Consider the following 20,357-nt stretch of genomic DNA (forward strand, 5'->3'; position numbering starts at 1 on the left):
TAAACGGAAGGACCACCAGAGAGGAGGACCGTTGGAGAGAGCAGGGAGGAGGAGGAGGAGGAGGCTGAAAGGAGCGCACCAGGTTCTTATTGGTTTGGAGCCGAGAGGAGGGTTTTTATCTGGCGAGGAGCTGGTTGATGAGACAGGGAGGAGGAAAAGAGAACGGCTGGAGGGGGGAAGGAGGTAATATCATGCCATTTATTTGTGCATATGCAGAAAGAGAGAGAGAGAGAGAGAGAGAGAGAGAGAGAGAGAGAGAGAGTATTGGGGTCAAGCAGTCTACTGGAAGTTGCTAAACCCTTTGGCTGTGGGGGTAGAGTGGTGTGTGTGTGTGTGTGTGTGTGTGTGTGTGTGTGTGTGTGTGGAGGGGGGGATCAAAGATTGGAGGTCAACCCAGGATACTAACCCTTAAAACTGTCAAGCTTTCAAACACAAGGCAAGCACTCACCCGCACACACCACACACACTAACCACATATGTTATGGCCCCACAGCAGGGGCTGAAGCAGATCTAACTCATTTCCTGTTGCAACCCCTGCTAGTTCTCCTGCTAAGTGGACCCGACACCTACAGCAGCTGTCAGAGGAAAACACTGCATCTTGAAAATAGTCAGCCATCCAGGAGCTGGAAAAACAGCCTTATTTATAGCCTTGAATCAATGCATTTTATTTACTTATTCAAATGGATTTGACTGGTTGCTGGGGGTTAAGACCGATGTAGCAGGCCGATATCTGCCTGTCGATGGGGTGAGCTTCAAAAGAGTGAGCCTGCACAGCCTGCAATAAAACCTGCCCCAGCAGTGTTGGAGACCTGCCAGCCAACCAAAAAGAATTTCACCTGTATGAATTTCAGTGGAGAGTTTTACTGTCCCGTGATGGTCATTTTAGAGGCTTTACACCCTGCCAAGAATAAAAATCTGGAGGAAACAATAAATACTTGGAATTTCTGGCAATGAAAATGTTTGAATTTAAACATACTTGACTGACAACTGGCAGTTTCATTCCAAAAACATCATATCGGACTTCAAAATGTATATTGGTTAAAGTCTTGTTTTGTCACGGGCCATAAGTTCTTGTCTATATCACGATTTCCTGAATCGTTTCATTTATGATGCGCTTGTGAAGGCATATTTATTGAAAATGCTTTGTTAAAAAAAATCACAGTTCTAAAGACAGAGTTCCGCTTTATACAAGTGACCTGCAACTAAATGTATGAGCACATGTCTATAAATTTCTATTTTTCCATCAGTTACAGGTCCATCTTTCTGTTGCAAGACTTGTTTTTCATTCAACCCTACTTTTCCAACATAGTAAATATTACTGGATGTAGGTTTTTCCTGTTCTTACAGTGTGTCTTTATGTAATGTTGAGAGACTGAGACAAATTCATGTTCATTTATTATACTTGGCAAATAAAGTGATACTGATACTGATTCTGATTATGATGTTGACGTTTTCAGGTGGGAAAAGTTCAAAAAGACATCTTGGGTGTACATTATGTTATTTTCAAGTTATGGTGAACTGTCGCATTATGGACTGTGAAATTAAGATCCTTGATTCAACACTGTAACTCATTTTACAAAAAAGGCCTCAATATACAAATCCCTCTGCACAGACACATAAAAAAAACATCTCAATCACTTTATTTTTTTTAAACATACTAATAACAATGTATCCTACAAAAAAAGTGTACAAGTTATTAGAACCATGGTCCTAAGACTAAGCTTCAACCTTTTTGAATACAAATCAATCAATTAATCAATCAACCAGTTATGTTCATCTGCATTTCTCCTTCACGACTGAGTCGAGTTCACGTGAAAAACCAACAAGGCTTATAGTTTTTAAACAAGTGGACCTAGTACTTTGTATATTTAGGGTAACAGTTTACAGTCTGAACAAGGTAAAAGACAAAACAGCAGGAAAAAACTGAGCATAAAATCACTTTGGACCCAGTATTTCCCCCAAAGTATCCTAAAAGCTACAAGTGGGAATCCTGTTGACAGGGCCTACAGTTTCTTTTCAGGGTGTCATGGCTGCCAGCGTAAGCGTCAGCCACAGTACATACTGTACCAACTTATTTCAATCCGGTAACTTTGCCCTATTTAGGCAAGGAAGAGATGAAATTAGAATGAAGGCCACATTTAAAAAGGAAAACATCTTTGAGGCACAAATTTGATCAATCTAAATGGGAAAAATTCAATTATGCCTACCTGCTCCCCATTTAGACAGTGATCATCAGATCTATGCCACTAAATGTTACAAACTAACATCTGAGCCAGTTTAACTCCCTCCATTGTTGCCTGGGTCCATTCTAGTTAAAACATTCATAGGTAGAAATGCATGGCTTATGAGTGATCACTACAGTAAAAAAATAAAATAAACAATATTAGTATGACTTGAGTTTCGATTCTACAGTGCAGTTAAACTGGTCTGTTTGATTTTAAGCTGTGAGTAAACTCCGAAATGTAATTTTTGCAGACCGTTATGAACTGTTAAGACGCCAGAGGCCCAGTCAAAACAGAATGGTTAAATCCACACCGCGATCCATCAAGGTCCCCATCACAAGCCACTTATTGAATGTTGGGATGGAGCTGTGGGGATGAGGCGCACCAGAGTGGTGTCTGCACAGGGAGAAAAGTGCACGGGGTTGGGAAAGTGTGTGTGTGAGTCTGTTTGTGGAGAGAGGTGTATGTGGTTGCTGCTTCAGAGGGGCCGGGAAGCGGTGTAGAGAGCACAGGAACTCCTTCTGCAGGGTGTTTGTGTGTGGTGTTGGGACACAGGGACGCCTCTGCATGATTTAATGACACTGTGCAGCCGCAGTCCGGGGTTCCACTTTCCTCCCCACAAGGTGCATTACTGTTTCTGCGATGCTACTGGCAGACATCACAAATGCAGAAATGCTGAGGAATCAGTGATGCAATTTGTGTGTAAGGACTGCAACACTTGTATAATCATACTCATAAAGGTTTCCACTGGAAACTTTCCAGAATATTTTTCCTTAAACAATTGCCAAAATAAGTATCCCCTGATACAACTGTCCTCAGTTATCATGCTTCCAATGCCTGCGAACAGAAAATCACTGGTATGCAAGTCAATATGTAACCCACACATTTTGCAGTACATGTACACTGCTGGAATTGGCAACACTTTTGTAGCTGTAACTGATAATACTTTTACATTTAAAATACTAAGTATTGAATATCTATCATTTTAAATAAAACTACGTTGCCTACACTTTTGCCATTTTGTGTCTGCAAAAAACACACCAAATGATTACTCTGAGGGATGTAAACTGTCTACTGTGAAATGATTACATCCGGCAGCTGCTGCGTCAAATGAATGCCTCAGCACATTATATGAGATGTATCCAAACAAAGACTTAGCCTTGACTGTACCATTGATATTGCTAACATTTGTGGATAAAGTTTATTTAGCCTCATCAAATCCTTAATTGTTGTTTGATTTGTTTTTCACTGTGTTTGAAGGGGTTGTTTTCGCTAAGTTAATTCACCTGAGAGTGGAAGAAAACTGCAAACTGTCCACAGACAGTGGCTGTGACTTCAAATGAAATCAGACAAACAGCTGTACAGGAGCCGGGGAACAAATGTCCCTCGAGAAATTCAGTCAGACAGAGAAGGCGAGCGCAATGATCTGCCGCTGGCTGGGCTGTTGCTGTAGGCGTGGGAGTTGTCCCTCTCTCTGTCCTTCTCCTTGTCCTTGCTTTCGTGTTTGTGCTTGTGCTTGTGTTTGTGCTTGTGTTTCTTCTTCTTCTTCTTGTGCTCGTGGTGGTGGTGGTGGTGATGGTGGCCGTGCTCGCCTCCGTGCTTGGAGGATGAGGAGGTGGTCTCTTTGGAGAATGAGGGCACAGGAGTGGCGGGCATGGAGAGCATGGGCTGTTCGACTGACGGTGGCTCTTTGCCTGATAAGAGAGGGAGGATTCATTTGAGTCTGTTACCGTATGTGGGTATTTCTCAGTGCATTTATGTGATGTGTATGACAGATTGACAGTGGATATGTGTGTGCTGACCTGGTGTGGACGGTCTCTCAAGCAGATTCAGGTGATGGTGTATGAAAGCTTGGCTGTCGTGAACCGTCTCCATATCAATGTCTTCCTCTTCCATTGTGTTGAACTGCGAGAGAGACAATAGCAACATATTAATACCTCGCTATAATCCATTTGCTTCCATTCATCTGCCATTTCTCAAAAAATCGCCTGAGGCAACAAAATGTCGCATGGAATAATGTGATCTCTTTGGATGGTAGTGACTTATTTAACGGGCCAGCAGAAAACTGCAAATATCACTCTAGTAAAGCAAAACACAACATTTTAGAAAAAACACAGGAAACTGGGAGCAACTGAACAGAGAAAAGACAATGTGACCTAAAGTTAAGTCTTTTACCCTGATTTTGTAGCGTCCTCTGCTCCCATCTTCGTCTTGCTGCTGCAGTATCTGTCCTGGCTCTGGAGGAGAGCCCAGAGGAGTCTCAGCCTTCCTCTTCAGCCCTTGAGGAGGCTGGCCGACACCACACACTCCTGATGCAATCGGGTCTGGCTCCTCATCCACCTGGGACAAAGTCGGCAAAATGACACTGTCAAGTGTGGAATAGCTTACTTGTTTTACCTTCAAGTGAAGTAAAAGCTCCCATCTCATTTTACATCCTCCTAGGGAAATATAATGCAGAATTCATTTGAGTATATAAAAGTATTGTCAGTGGAACCAGCCCAGTAAAGGAGGGGCGATGGTTCTTAAGCAGACTAACCGGTCACTTAACATGACTCCTTTCAACAATTTTGCTGTCAGTATTTTTGAGAAACTGGCAGCAGGTTCTTGGTTTGTTTGTCAGCATGGTCACTTTAAGTATGTGGCCACTTACTCCTTACTAATCAGCTAAGAATGATGTAGTTCAAACAAACAGTTATGTGTGTGTGGTTGATTTAGGGAGTATTTTTGTTGTTGGAGTTATGTACCTTTTTGTGATAAGCCACACCCACCACCACACCACCTTTTGGCCAACTGGCATGAAAGGTTAATCAGCTCTTCCTTGCCCCATGACTACGCTTTCCACAAAGTTTTGGCAAAGGTATGTGAATCCTTTTGGAAGTAATGTACCTTTTTGTGATAGGCCACGCCCACTGCCACACCGCATTTTGGCCAATAGTACAAACATTCCACAGGACTCTGTCACAGCCAACCCATCAAGGAATAGGCTCAACGGTAAATTATAAAATGTCCTATAACTGGTTACAGAATGGAGTATCTATATGGACTGAACTGATTGTCCTGACAGTGCACTGGCCCCGCCCCCGTCTCTATCCACTTGGTGTGTCACTTACCGTGGAGTAGCTCATGCCAATGCCATGGATGCCAATACTGGCAGGGGTGTCCATAATAGTGCCAACCCCCAGCTCAGGTTTAATGGTGGGGTTGAGCACAGCTTTCTTCTCCTTCAGGTTGAGCACCAGACCCAGTTCTGGCAAGGGCAGGCAGGAGGGCCGAGTCAGACCAAACAAGGTGTAGTAGAGGTTCACAGCGTCACAGCGCAGCCGCCAGTCATGAGAGGTACCTGGGGAAAAGGAAAGGAATGGGAAGAAAAAAGGAGAGAGGTTAGACACAACCAGTGTACTGAAGGTTCACTGTGTAATTGTGCAACCGGGAAGTCATGAAAGATGGAAGCACACCAAGCCGACCTGGGCCCATCTGAGGTAGACAGTCGGGTCACTTTGCATTGCCTCACATTTCCTGCTAAAAGTTGTCCTTGAGCGCATTGCACAGACAAACATGGTTTATCCTTTGCATCGTTTCAGGTATAAAGTTAATACAGTGTTAAAAATGATGCTCATATATATTATAGGGCTGTACCCGACTCACAGCTGAGAGTAAGAGTCGACCTTGCAATACAAAAAATCAACTCATTGCAAAACCCTCCAAACAAGGGAACTGGCCAGAACAAATTAAGCCAAGGAAGCTTAGAAAATGCAACAGTATTTTTAGAATAGTGTCCTGTCATTTGATAAAACTGACTGAAATGACTAAAAAGATTTGAAGTGCCTCTGAGATGACTGTAAACTGAAATTCAAATACCTGTCAGAATTAACAGTGGACCCAGAAGGCCTGATAAGGGTTAGGTGTGTAAGGGGTGGAAGAGGGAGGAGAGGAGGGAGACTAAATAAGACAATGTAAACATGAAAATAAAAAATAAAGTGAAGATTCAGTGAATTGCAAAGAGGGAGGGGACAGTGAGTGACAGGCAAAGGGAGGGACAAGGGAGAAGGAAAGAAGGAGAGGTAGGAAATGGAAACAGGAGGAGAAGGAAGGGGAGAGTGCGGGAAGAGAGAGGGACATTGAGGTTGGGGGAGACAGATTGCCACAGAGACCCAATTAATCTTGAGCTCAAGGAGGCATTTCATTTTCTTCTACCACATTTTTATTTCACTGTTCCCACAGAGGAAACATGAGCACTCGTCACACTGTGAAAATACAAGATCATCAACCCTCAGTGACATGAGCTCTGAATGCATCATTGTAAGTGAGTCATTAGTGTACGAGTATTTGATAGCTGGAATAAATTAAACACCCAATATTGCTGATGTTGACAATCCCAAGGCTAACATGGGGGGTTGGTTTGTGGGTTTGGAAATAGTTTCAAATAAATTATTGTAACAGCAACAGAGTGCACTCTAACTTCATGTTTGCACAGCACTGACCTTCAGCCACCGAAACACCATCCTTCTGTGTGTGTTTAACACATGGGGGGTCGCGGGTTAGGGAGACGAGTAAAACAACCAACACATTTTCGTACCATAGTATTAACGTTACCACGCTCTGGTCGCTGTGTATTTAGATTGGCAGACTTGGCCAGAACAGCCTGGCTACCCAGCAGCCACCCACACTAATGGACCAACAAACAAAATTTTAATTTGTAGCATTCTAAGTATTGATCATAAATATTTTTGTTCATTTTTAATGCTTACAAGTCAACAAACCAGGTATGTTGCAACAAGTACAGAACTGTCTACAAGAATACGGATTTATGAACATATTCTTATATTTGGATTTTGAGGCACTGTGTATTTGGATTGGCAGACTAAGCTGGCACAGTCTGTCTAGCTAGCTGACCGACACATAGGACCCCCTGGAAGAGAACGAATTAATGAAACCTGAGGACACAATAGAAAGAGGCAGAGCCGTGTGTATGGGAGAGTTATGGCACTGAAAACAACAGTACCTCTTTTCTGTCCAGGACTGAATATAACAATCAATGGTTTATAAAGAAGGAATAAGACAAACTTGAGGGTTAGGGCTAGGGTTACCCAGCCCCTAATGGGGACTGGATGGAAAACGGCTACTTTAGAAAGTCACAGCACTTTTTAGGCAGCATCTTTTTAGGTAAAACAGAGCACTTTTACACTTGAGAAAAGTCCAGCTTTTAAGGAAGCACGAGGGACATGGAGCTCATTTTTTGCCTGGCATTGTAAACACAATGAAAAAGGCAGATTTCACAGTCTCAACGCAGCTCCCATTTAACAACAGGTTCAGCAGCGACAGCAGGGGACTGTGGACAAATTTTGTTGCACTACATCTTTTCTAAGCTATCGCCACAAAACACAGTTAAAGCAGTAGTTTTTCTGCAAAAATCTCGCTATTGTCTGATGGCTTCTACTACACAGTTCTAATGGAACCACAAATGCAGATGTAGAACATCTTCAGTCAGGCTGAAAAAGTCACACACAAGTACAGGCATAAGTGAACACTGAATAAATGAGGCAATACAGCTAAATTATAAGGCGATATGCATAGATGGTTTGACAGAACCCTCTAACAAATCCAGGTCCAAGGTAAAGGAGAGCATAGGGAAGCAGCACAAGGGCAGCAGTAACAGCCTGAAAATCAGGAATGATGTCAAACATGGAGGCTGACTTGGGCAAACAGCTGAAATTCCCAATGGAGAAGAGTGGTGCATAATTACAAATTGAAAAGGTGTGTCAGTGGGGAAGCCAAGAGAGTTCCCCTCATGGAGCTGACTGTGCAGCGTGAGGACAAGATTGATTGGAGTACTGCCACTACTTGCTTTGCCTCCAGGAGATGTACTGAAGGACAGAGTGCAGGCGCAAGGAATGATGGTACCTGGCGGATGACCGAGAAGTGTGCCGAGCAAAGGACCCTAAGGTTTTACATTTCACCCGCTTGTACACTGAAAGAATCATAACTCTGTAAAGAAAGTCAGGACTCACTGTCAGGACCATTGCTGGACATATACATTCTATGAGTGCTTTGAACTGTGTACATTAGTGAATCACTCCTTTTCTTCTGCTTCATTCTACCTTCTTTCCAAGAGGAACTGTTTGAAGTTTAGAATTTTGTTCCTTTTCTTCGAGTGAATGGTGCAAAGAAAGGTCTGCCAACCACTTGACTGAAGCACACAAGTTTTGTGTTACACATTTGAAAAGAAAAGGCAAGCATTTAAGACAGAACCGATTCCTCAGTGTGATTGCTTTTCAAGTTAATTCAAAACCCCTTGGGTTCTATTATAGAGGGTTACAGAGAACGGTGAAACAGTGTCAGCAAGTTGTGCAACAGGAGATTTCTCTCTCATGGTCTGACAGAAGTATGTCCAGTCAAACATATGTGGAAGTTGGAAACTAATTTTTCTCTCCTTTTCTTCATTTCAAAGAAAAAAAAATGTAGGGTTTTTTTTCCATGATAAAATACATCAGTCATTGAATGTTTTTATCCAAACAGACTTATAGGACAATGACTGATTTTATCAATTTATAATTTTTATTATGAGGGATTGTCTGGCAGTGCTGGTGCTGTACCATCTGAAGAACATGTGGAATGGAAGCCTTTAGCATATAATTAGCAAAAAGCCTGATAAAACAAGGCAACCCCAAAGTCACCCATGCAACACTCAACAATCTGTCTGGTAAACCAGCTTTTCTCCTGGCTGTCTCTTCCAATGGGCAACAATTTCCAGAAATATTTCATATGACTGTAATAATATATGACTGATTAGAAAAAGGTATCAAATATTTCGATTGTGGTAGTCAGGTCTCAGTAGGAATCAACCCCCTAAAACTGGACATATTAGTGCCATGCCATTAAGCCACATAAAAACATGGACCACATGTCACTGGGATCTGTGAGAAGGAGCCCATTGTGATTACATTTACCCAATATCTTGTAGACAGCGCCAGCAGGTTGTCAAACAACATTCTGTCAGTGGTCTGACTGTCTTATAAACCTGAAAGGAGATGGTGTTTAGGAATTTTTTTTAGGAGTTTTTCCATGCCATAGGCAGCACTCTGTGGAACTGCTGGCTTGGATACAGTATACAGTTTAATGGGTCAAACAATGAAGGGAAAGAATAGTTTCTTGCAAGCTGAACTAAAAACATATTCATCTCTTTGTGTAGCTGTAATGAACAAGCTGCTGAGGGTACACGCCTCTGCTGCATTGTGAAAGCGGTTTCATTCAGATAGAATGACCTCTATTTTGTCCAAGCTGAAAATAACGGAAATATGTTTGTGAATAAAATTCTTTCTCACTTTCATAAATTGTGACTGCTGATTCAATAATAAATAATGAACATGCATGGATTGAACTTGTGTCATATATTCTATTTCCTCTATTTCTGGTTGGAACAGATAATTTCTTGCTGGCCCCATAATCACAAGACTCAAATATATTTTAAAAAGTTAGAACCCCAAACTAAACTAAACTTTCTCAATTTGGAACCAGTTATCAGTCAGCTGCACAATGCAAGAACTGAGCAACTCTTTTAGATCACAAAAAGTGATAAACAGCTGCTCCATGTGAGGCTAATTCAAACCTTCCCCTGTGTAAGTATGCTTGTATGTGTCCATACACTTTTTGTATTGTGCGTACATGAGAATATATATTTACTACCGTGCATGCATAATCTGATGAAGGCCTGTGGCTGAAACATCATTGTGAATAACTAGAGCTGCAAACATTTTTCTACAAACAAGTGTCATGCCTGCTTTTTTTTTTTTTTTTTTTTTTTTTAATATTGATTGTACCAACCATTTTGTCACCTTGCCACTTATTTGTCTGAGTCTGTGCATGTATGTGTGTGGATGCATGCTTATTTGGTGAACATACCAACATGTTCTTGTTACACGTGCTCCATATGCTTGTGTTATATTTGGAGTGCATGTGTGTGTATATAAACATGTTCTGTGCTCTGTGTGTATGGATATCTGCTCCATGTGCTCAACAGATACAACAGTGCAGTGCAACCTTTATGAAATTCATTTACTCTATGGCAAAACAACATAATATCAGAGAAAGATTTTTATATCTTGTCGTCATCCTTTACCCATAGGTTAGGTATCTTACCGGAGTTCATTAGCTTCCACAGCTGGTCCACCAGGGCTTCATTGCAGAGACCTGAGTCTGCTGCTTTTGTAAAGGGTGGATTCTTAGCCAGCATGCCCAGGATCTTGTGTCTGATTGGAAAACAAACAAAAAGCATATATTTAAAAAACAAAAATCTGCAGAGCAGTGACTAAAGCCTCCTTTGGGCAATTACTTTGAGAGTGATGTTTTTCAAAAGCAGTCTTTGAAAAACACATGTTCATTGCAGACTTCTTGTGGCCTGAGGTAAAAATTACTAATCGCCCTCATAACACAAATGCTGCCTAGAAGGGTTTATGAGCTTAATGAAGTTCATAGGAGTTTTTTGTTTTTTTTTAATTACACCAAAACTTCTGCTTATTTGAAACTATTCATTAAATTAAAGTTTTACAGCAAAGACAGGAAGAGATGTAATAACATGCTGTGGCACACAGTCAGACCGACCATGTGGCAAGTAAAACAGCAACAAAGAGACAGACTGAGTGTGAGCGTATGAATGAGTTGAAACAGCTTGTAGAGACAAAGTGTTTATGAAACTGAGAGTGAATCCATTCAAAGAGGTCTGCATGTGTGTGTGCATGCTAGTTGCCAGCTAACCTGACATAATGAGCTGGGTCGTTCTGGACCATGTTGAGCAGCCACTGCAGCTCTGCTGAGCTCTGTTCAACTGGAGGAAAAACACACCATTTACACACATTTGTCAAAATAAAATTCAATTGCAGCAAAAAAGCACATAAGGATTGATCTATATACCTTGAGTATACACTCACTGCCCATTTAATTCAATTTACTTCCACATCTAAGCCAACAGCTCCCTCCTTCAGTTCAGTATCATCTATAAATAAAACCTAAATGTTCCAAAAGACCAAAAAAACACATGATGTAATATGATCACTGGACATGCCTGTTCCGCCATACTCAGATTTTTGCACTATAGTATCTAGAATTGTGATTGATTGTGATTAAATAAAAAAAATTAAATTAAATTTAAAAAAAAAAAAAAAAAAACATTCACGTCACTGGCAGTTTTGTGGGTGCCAAAATCAATTTTATGGGCATCTTCCTCATTGATGAAACTATGAATGAAAAAGGTGAGAGAAATGCAGGACTACAGATGACAAGCAAACTATGAGTATGGTTTAACAGTTCAGTAAAGCAGTGATGTGCAGAATCTCAGGCTGCACATCTTAAAACACCTGAAGCTGGATGGGCTACAGCAGCAGAAAACAATGTTGGGTTCCAGTCCTGTCAGTACAAGACGATGATGGAAGAGTGGGTTATAAGGTGAGAGCTGCTGAGCATGTGTTTAACGCAGTACCTCTGGTATAATCCACCACAGACTCCAGCGCAGCGATGCGAACATCGACAAAGTGTCCGTACTCAGCATAGGACTTAAAGAGCAACGGGTCACTGGGAATATGACCGTTCTTCTGAAGCTGGCGGATTGCCTTCAGACAACTGGAGAGAGAGAGAGAAGTGGACAATAAACAAGCATTGCTTATCACTGTACATGTGTATGAATGGATTTCACTCTCACATTGGATTTGAGCTTTGTATGACATGTAAGTGGCACAATTTTGCCTTTCCTGCTTATTCTTACTGCATTTGGGTGACACTGGATGTATATTTTATTCTAACTGGCAATAAATATGTCTTTAGAAATATTCAGTCTACCTTGATAAAAGCATTTTACATCATTTTGGCCTTCAAAAAATGGCTTCACCAAGAAACTATTTCAAATCAGCAAAAACCTCAAGTTCCACATATTATTGCAAGCTGGTCTATAATGATCTGCTTAGAGAGGGAATATATGGAAAAGCAAAGCTGTGATTTTCAGGTATCATAAGGTGCAAGAAAGGGTTGTAACTGACATTTATTTCAATTGCGTTCAATTGAGTGCTTTTATAACTGATATGAACAGGTTACAGCAGTCTGTGTGATACTAACAAGAGATATTTACAGTATAAATGTACACAGGGGACCCTCTGAAGTGCCAACTGTAGATATAATGGTACATTTTACTCTTGACCAGTGCCGTCGCAAGCAAAAACACACCCCTCTCTACCTGACAGTGATGGTGTTCCTGAAGCTAGGTAGTAGTTTCTCCATGTTAAGGAATCTTGTAATCTCCTCCAAGATGAGGCGAACATCCGCATTTAAATTGTCCACTGTTCGCGCCTCATTGTTGATGCTGATGGCTGGGGTCAGAGAGTTTGTCAGAGCTTCAATCAGGTCTGCACGGTAGTAGTTGTCTGAAAACTAGAGAGAGACGGGAACAGGGGATAAAGAGGAATGAAAACACACAGATCCAGATCAAGACTAGGCAAGAAGTTATTGATTTATGAATGCGAGAGATAGTGTATGTGAGTACATGTTTGTGTGATTACTTTGTTTTTCCTGTTGTCGTTGTACTTGATGAGGTCGAGGATGAAGTTGAGGACGTCTTTGGGACAGAGGTTCTGGACATCTCTGAGCAACGCCATGGCAACTGGCATTGTCTGACATGGAAAACAAAGGAACAACGGGTAAGAGGTAGAGCCCTCTAAATATGTCTTAATGTAGTTGATAGATAAAGAGAGTAACAGATTGTCAGCTTAATTTCACAAGACCCTTTAATGTGGTACACTGCCTTACACAGTGGTGGAAAAAAAGTTTTCGGACACCCTTAAAATTTTACACAATCTCAAATATTATTATGAAATATTTGTGGAAAAATCTTTTTTGTGTTTCAAAAGGTGTGGCTGCATTAGACAGATACAAACAAATACAAATTATATTTTTTGTTTATTGTTTACAAGAAAAACTAACAAAACTAAATTCTTGACAAATTCTTCTGACCACAGAATCTTCTTCCAGTTCCTGGCTGTCCAGTTCTTGTGTGCCTGGGCCCAACGACGCCAGGCTAACCTCTGTCTCTCATTGATCAGGGGCTTCTTGATAGCCTTGTAGGACCTTAAGCCATGATCTAAAAGTCGGCCACGTACAGTGTGGGTGGAACACTGGACACCAGTTTGGTTTGACCACTGCTGCTGAAGCTCCTGTGATGTCATTCGGTGGTTTTGCCTGCACATGCGGATCAGGATGCGGTCATTTCTTGCTGAAGAAACCCTTGGACGCCCAGATCTTGGTTTGTCTTCCAAGCTGTTGGTTCGTCTATATTTCTGCAGAGTGTATCCAACTGCTGAAGGACTGCATCTGCACTTCCTGGCTATCTGGTGGCAGCTGTACCCTTCCTGGCTGAGAATCTTTATCTTCAGGCGTGTTTCCTGCATTAGGTTCCTTGTTTTAGCCATTTTTGTGTCTGAAGAACTTTCAAATGTGCTGGCTTTATATAGACAAGAAGCTTGGCAACAAAAATTGTGTCTTTTAATAAAAAGAACGACCTTCATCACTGGTACCAAAATGACCCAATACTCAAAATTTCTTATGTATTTTTATGGAACCAATCAATTTTAAGTTTTTAATGGCTTTTTTAGGATTTGTTTAGTATTTTGGCTGTGACTGTACTAAAAGAAATTGCACTTGAAGACCTAAGAGTGATTCTTAATGCAATATTTCACAAATGCATGGGGTGTCCGAAAACTTTTCTCCACCACTGTATGTGTTTCTGGCAAGGCTAAAACAATGGTCTTAAGTGAGAAAATTCTAGTTTCTGTCTACTGTCTGGTGAGTGAACTCTCTGAATCTTTTGGTCTTGACATATTTGAGCACAAGTGAGTCTTTTACTAACTGTACATGTCAGGGCAGGTGTGTACCTTTTGTAGAAAGTAGCTCTGGAAGTTGATGAAGTTGTTGGTTTTCACAATGTTGGGGCAGCTCTTACAGCAGAACATTCGAGTGAACAGAGACTTCATAGCTGGAGGCCCCTGCCAGGTGTTCACCATGGCATTGGCAATCTGAGGATTGGGATGCACAAACATGGACAAAAGTGAAACACAATTTTATATAAATCATGCCCATGTGTTTCAGCTCAACTTCTGCATGTGGAAGACAATATCTGCTGCCAGCACAGTATAACGGCAAACCTGGCAAATTATATATTCAAGGTTTCTACAGGGCAAATTAAGTGTAAAATGTATATCTAAGCCTCATAAACCACACTTTCAAAAGTTTTATGGCAGCTACATAAGAAATACTGACAATGGAACCCAACTAACCATTCAAGAAAGATGTAACTTATAATAATCTCCTTGCTGTCCACAATAAATCTGGCAAGTATTTGAGAACTGCACTGCAAAGTAAATGGTAAATGTATACATGAGCAGCATATGTGGTTTCCACAGGTATACAGACCTGCGGCTCCAGTGGTCTTTGGGTTCCAAAAAGATATTGGGGGGATTTGTATTAATGTGGTAATATGGGGCTAAGGGTCACCGACACAGGATGTTGTCATTTGGTTAGGTAAATAGAGAGCGGCAAAGCCAGTGGTCCTCAGAGGCACATCCATGTATGTGTGTGTGTGTGTGTGTGTGTGTGTGTGTGTGCGTGCACACAGGCACGAGTGTGTACTTTTTTTTTTTTAATGCATATGCATTTGTCAGTTTTTTTTTTTTTTTTTTTTTTTTTTTTAAGAGTGCCTCATTTTTCACCCCCTGGCTGTTCCTGCTTCCTTCCTTCCAACACTTCCTACCAATAGCATTCAACCAAAGTCTATCCCAATTAATCATTATGTAGCCAAGTCCATTAGACGTTCAATGAAAGCCTTAATCATATTTCACTTTGTGGTCAGACTTTGTGTGAATGTGTTAGTGTGTGAGAGCGTGCTTGTGAGTGCATGCGAGAGTGGACACGTATCTCTGTTTGAGTGTATATACGTTGGTCTCTGTGTGTGTGTGCTTTCTCGATGCTGGAGCCATTATGATGAAGTCTTTTGAGGGTTCTGTGGCCAAACACAGCAACTTAATGAAAGAGCTGAAGCATTGCCATTTCAACCTCCACTCAGTTTATCATGTTATGAAAATATTGGTTCAGGTGGAAGTCGAACAGAGGAAATCCAATGGGGTTATGGCTGAAATACGCCAAATCCAAAGAATAAGCTTTTCTGTCGCCAGAGAATAGGATTATTGAGTTGAATTGAGCTGTAGAAGTATGTGGAGGGTTAAACTAGTGGGTGGCCTCACTGGTTGGTGACCAATATGTTGACTGCATACTGAAAATGCAGATCTTTGCACAAAATTCTTTGAACTATACATTATTTTGTACTTTTTTGATAAAATCATTACTGGTATACAGATGAGAGAGGCAAATAAACATGAGCAAAAAGAGATTTTAAAAGGCAGCATAACTGTGATGTCCCATTAAAAATGGGGAGTTCTGTGTCCAAATGCCCCTGAATCCTGATAGAAACAAAATATCAATCCTAATACTAATTTCAAGGACTTTCTATGACTCTATTAACTAGGAGATAGGAGTGATACTGTGAGCCTGCCATATCTTTTCTATCTTTCCCTCCCTTTCATCCCTCCATTCATGATTTATACAGACCTCCCAAACTCTCAATCATTTGCCTTAAGTCCTTGCCATTTCTCCTATTTCCCCATTTTCTTTCATCTACTAATCCATCCATATTTCTTCAAAAACCCTTGCATCGCCTCTCCCTCCATCTTATTTCCTTTCTTTCCTCGATACATCCTTATTCTCTCTGTTACTTTCAAATTTTTTGAAGATGTTTTCATTACCAATTTGAAACAAACTGAACACTAAACGCACACCAAAAACAAATGAGTGAAATGGAAAAAACGGGAGACAAGACCAGGTGGTTTTCTCAATAGGGCTATGGCATGCCAAATAGGACCTAAACCACATGAGGATCTTTGACACATTTTACAACTTAAGTCTAGGCTAACAACCAAAAAACATTAGCTCTCTGGCTTCTAGAGCCCTAGGCTTTGGATGGCTCAGCCTAAAGAGCTTATGCTGCTTTCACATGGGATAAGGCACAACGGCAAAACATTGGTGTCACGTTGCTATGTACCAATGAAGTAAAATGTGTTAAATAAAATTATTTTTGGCTCTTTTGTCTATGATTGTTTCTAGCAGTTCAAATAAAAGGACATATAGCCCTGGTATTCCACCTAGGGCACTGGGTAGAATACCAGGCAGCAGCTATTGCCTGCCATATGGTAGGGCTGGGTGATATATTGACATTGTACTGATATTGTGATTTGAGACCAGTATAGGCTGGGATTTCAGATATTGTCATATGGTGAGTAAGTGTAGTAATTTCTTTGTGTTAAAGGCTGAATAACAGTAAAGGCAAGCAATTTTCTGAACTTAGACTGCTCTAGCTGTTCTGATATTTGTCTCTACCTGCTTGGTCCATCATATCCACATTACTGATGACTCTTTATCAGAAACCTTCCTGTTACCATCTTATGAAAGCACCAACAGCCAGTGCTACAGTACCTTGACAATATCACTACTTAGGTGTTTGGTCAAAGATATTTGCAATATTTGATGTTATCCATATCACCCAGCTCTACTGTCTGGGGATATCTTGGTATCTTTTGTTGCTACTGTATCAAAATAATTAGCTTTTTGTTGCCTCCACTATTTCTCTTCCTTTACATGGTCTACATAACATCTGGTTGTAATTCTGGGATGACAGGCAGCAAAAAATACATAAATAAATACAAAATCACTTTAAAGGCAAGTGCCATGTCCTATGGCTAGTATTCTGTGTTGGCCTCATCTAACTTACCAAGAAAACTGCTATTTTTATTAATCTTGTTATATTTTGTTGACTTATTGCAGAGTGTTTCATTGTTCGCTAGTTTCTACCACTACTACAATGTATATGGTTTATTGCTTTTGTATATGCTGATTCCATAAATTTTGATAATTTAACTTAAGACTTTTTAAAGAGCTGCAGACACTTGTCTTTTTTACATTTGCAGGGCTGAGTGCAGCCTAGATGCTGATTTTTGTAAAAGCACTGGTAATGCTCCATTGTTACTAAAACACCCACAAATGTAGACACTGTCTCTCTCTTCCTCTCACGCACACGCACACCCACTCACACTCACACACACACACACACACACACACACACACACACACACACACACACACACACACACACACACACAAACAAACAAACACACACCTTGGCCAGACAGAAGCAAGCCTGCATGCGGACTTTGTAGAAACACTGTTCATGCTCCAGGATGTCAGTCAGAGCCAGTCTGGAGGCAGGATTTGGGAACTTTTCCAGTGCTGAGATAGCCTCCTCCTATTTAAACAGATAACGGACAAATTGTTCTCATCTGTGAAGTGCTGAAGCCGCCAGCTGGCAGAAAAAGGTTAGGAGTTCAGTGTTTTGCCATTAGTTGGCTTAGAAAAAATGTTCAAAAAAAAAAAGCATAGGCAAAATCTAAATATAATGTAGGAAAATTTGGTATATGTGGATGTGGAGGAAATTAAATTGACTTATATAGGAACATATGTTCAAACAAAACAATGCGGTATGGGCAGAGTGGAAATCCTGCGATAGGTTCACTCACCTGTGCCACTACATCTCTCTCGAAGCGCAGCTGGTACTGCCACATGAAGTCAGACTGCTCAAACTCTACCTTCCTCAGAATGGACATGTCTGGGTCGATACGGATCCACAGGAGCGGAGAGTCGGCACTGCCAAGGACAGGACAGAAGAGAGAGAGGGAAAGAGTGACTGTAAACATCATCCACACAGCTCATTCAGGTACCTGCAATACTAGCAGCCTTTCCTAATGCTTTTTACAGTCATAAGGTTAGGATTACTCCCAATTTTCCAGTTGGTTAATGCGATTGAGAGATATGCTCAAGTCCATATGGAAAACATGATGACAGTCTAACCCAGTTATTGGAGCTTTCGTGCGGCCAATAATAATTTGGGGACACATCTTAACCTCAATGCAGCTGTAGGCTTTGACAATATTTGGTATGGTTAGCCAGGTCCCAGCAGGTCTCACTCTGTGATCTAAGCTGCTGAGCTGGAGCGAAGCAGCTTGGGAGAGACAATGGAAAGTCTTACTGCATTGCTGGCGGCAGCTGATGCCTCAAAAGCTAAGACACTGTCATGCTATTGGGTCAGACGGACATCCAGCAGTCAGCCTGTGGCCGCATAAGATGTGAGGAACAGGATGGGTTTGGATGAAAGAGATTGGACAGAACAAGCCAGGCCATCATTTTAGATAAAATGTGTTTTCAACTGGCCTGCCCATCATAAAGGAGAAAAATAAGTGCAGGGAAACAACAGGAGAGTGAGAGTGAAAGGACTGAAGGAAGGATGCAGGACTGAACTAAGAAAGAGAGAGACAAGTGTAATGTCTTACTCCATGGCTGACAAGTCCATGTCAACCTCCTCTCCATTCATCAGAGGAATCTTCTTTTTCTTGTTACTGGGAAAATAAACACAAAATGTCAACACAGTCAGTGACTAGTCAAGACAAAACCTACAAGTCAAAAAAAAATATTTTCTATTGTGATTTTTGCCACTTCTGCTTCACTACACAGTATACTGAAAAGAGTGACGACAACGACGGAAAGAAGAATGGCCACAGCATCAAACACATAACGGGAGACACCGAGTCAAACACATCATAACCAAACAAAGCATTTATCCCATGGTCATAATTCACAAGGATATTCAACTGAAAAATATTAGAGATAGATTTAGATAGAGAGATAGATAGATAGATTGATAGATAGATAATATCGTTTGACAACTCTCGCAGCAGTTTGCTTCAGATAATTATGGCACTTACCGTCTGCTCTTCGAATGGCAGGGGATGTCGTGTTTCAGGCTGTTCTCCTCTATCTGCAGAGTGTGGTTGAAGGAGCCATCCAATTCCTGCACTGTCACTTTGATGGGGCCCTACAGGGAAAAAAAGATACTATTAAACAAATAATTGCAATAACAGTGAATATTTGAATGATAAGATTTTTAAGAGAGTCTGCAAATCCTGACATCTCTTTTTATATTTTCCTTAGCCTTTCATAGTTTGGTGTTTCTGCTTTCAGCCAAATATGTAAGACTTCATCACTTTTACTCTTAAATATCAGGAAAGATTTATAATGTTGCTTGCCAGCTGCAGCTGCAGCTCTTGTGCAATTGGGAGAAGGAGCAATAAGTGCACTGCAGTCACGAGGTGATGTCACAGTTTTGATAAACAGACTGAATCTTCTCTTAAATGAAAGATTACCACTTGAAGTAATAGCTGGACAGCATGCCAACCTTAAAGTACTGACCAGCAATTTCAGAGAAACTCCATGACAAAAACAAAAAAAGGTGAAAAGTGTCTGCTGGAGGAAATAAAACTATTGTTGTATGAACTATGAAATGTCAACTTATTGGTACCAGTGGAGATGTTACAACTACCTGAAAAACATGATTGCTGTTCCTTGTCTATCTGGAGACTGAACCCACTCAGTCCTGTGCCAGCCAACCAAATTCTGCCCTACGTATTTAAACAGACCTCGACACAGGCAGACAACAGACTTTTGCCACATATTCTCTTCTTGTATACAAATGCTCACCACATATTTCTGAGTGCCTGATGATGTGTAGTCCTGGCGGATCTCCAGTTCCAGAACATTTCTCTTCCTGTTGAAGGCAAAACTGCCAAAAAACTTCACCACAGCACTCTGGTCTCTGAGTACAGTAGAGGTCAAGGCCGAAAACGTCTGCCAGTGTTGGCAAGAGCACTGCGGTTACAATCAAAATGAAAGGAAACACTGTTTTATCAAGGATCCTGTGTCTCTTTGTCTGTGGAATGGTGTTAGTGATTGTAATGTGGTTAATTCCAGTGTTTTACAGCAAAACGGCGAACCACAAACTTGTAAAGGAATTCACTTTTTGTGAGCAGTTTGTTATTGAAGCCTGTGATTTTAAGAATGGCTAACAATGCCAGCAAACCCTGTAAGGGAAACTGACGGGTAAATAGTTTTTTTTTTCTCCCCAATATGCCACATGCATCTGGAAAGCTTGTTCTAAAGCTTCAC

General features: G+C 41.0%; 1 protein-coding gene across 1 annotated transcript in view; it reads right to left on the reverse strand.

Moving 5' to 3' along the window:
- Window positions 1-1,611: 1,611 nt before the first annotated feature.
- Window positions 1,612-20,357, reverse strand: part of taf2 (TAF2 RNA polymerase II, TATA box binding protein (TBP)-associated factor) — a 31,637-nt gene continuing 12,891 nt past the window's right edge. The window contains exons 13-27 of the mRNA XM_030072354.1: window positions 19,893-20,007; window positions 19,121-19,230; window positions 18,689-18,754; window positions 17,879-18,005; window positions 17,482-17,607; window positions 14,132-14,272; window positions 12,764-12,874; window positions 12,442-12,635; window positions 11,695-11,834; window positions 10,974-11,043; window positions 10,359-10,468; window positions 5,333-5,562; window positions 4,398-4,562; window positions 4,025-4,127; window positions 1,612-3,916 (exon numbers count right to left, since the gene is read on the reverse strand). Of these exons, the coding sequence (XP_029928214.1) occupies window positions 3,618-3,916; window positions 4,025-4,127; window positions 4,398-4,562; window positions 5,333-5,562; window positions 10,359-10,468; window positions 10,974-11,043; window positions 11,695-11,834; window positions 12,442-12,635; window positions 12,764-12,874; window positions 14,132-14,272; window positions 17,482-17,607; window positions 17,879-18,005; window positions 18,689-18,754; window positions 19,121-19,230; window positions 19,893-20,007 (2,107 nt within the window). The 3' untranslated portion in view covers window positions 1,612-3,617. The remainder of the gene's footprint in view (window positions 3,917-4,024; window positions 4,128-4,397; window positions 4,563-5,332; window positions 5,563-10,358; window positions 10,469-10,973; window positions 11,044-11,694; window positions 11,835-12,441; window positions 12,636-12,763; window positions 12,875-14,131; window positions 14,273-17,481; window positions 17,608-17,878; window positions 18,006-18,688; window positions 18,755-19,120; window positions 19,231-19,892; window positions 20,008-20,357) is intronic.

This window comes from Myripristis murdjan, chromosome 16 (genome assembly GCF_902150065.1).
Source record: "Myripristis murdjan chromosome 16, fMyrMur1.1, whole genome shotgun sequence".
Lineage (NCBI taxonomy): Eukaryota > Metazoa > Chordata > Actinopteri > Holocentriformes > Holocentridae > Myripristis > Myripristis murdjan.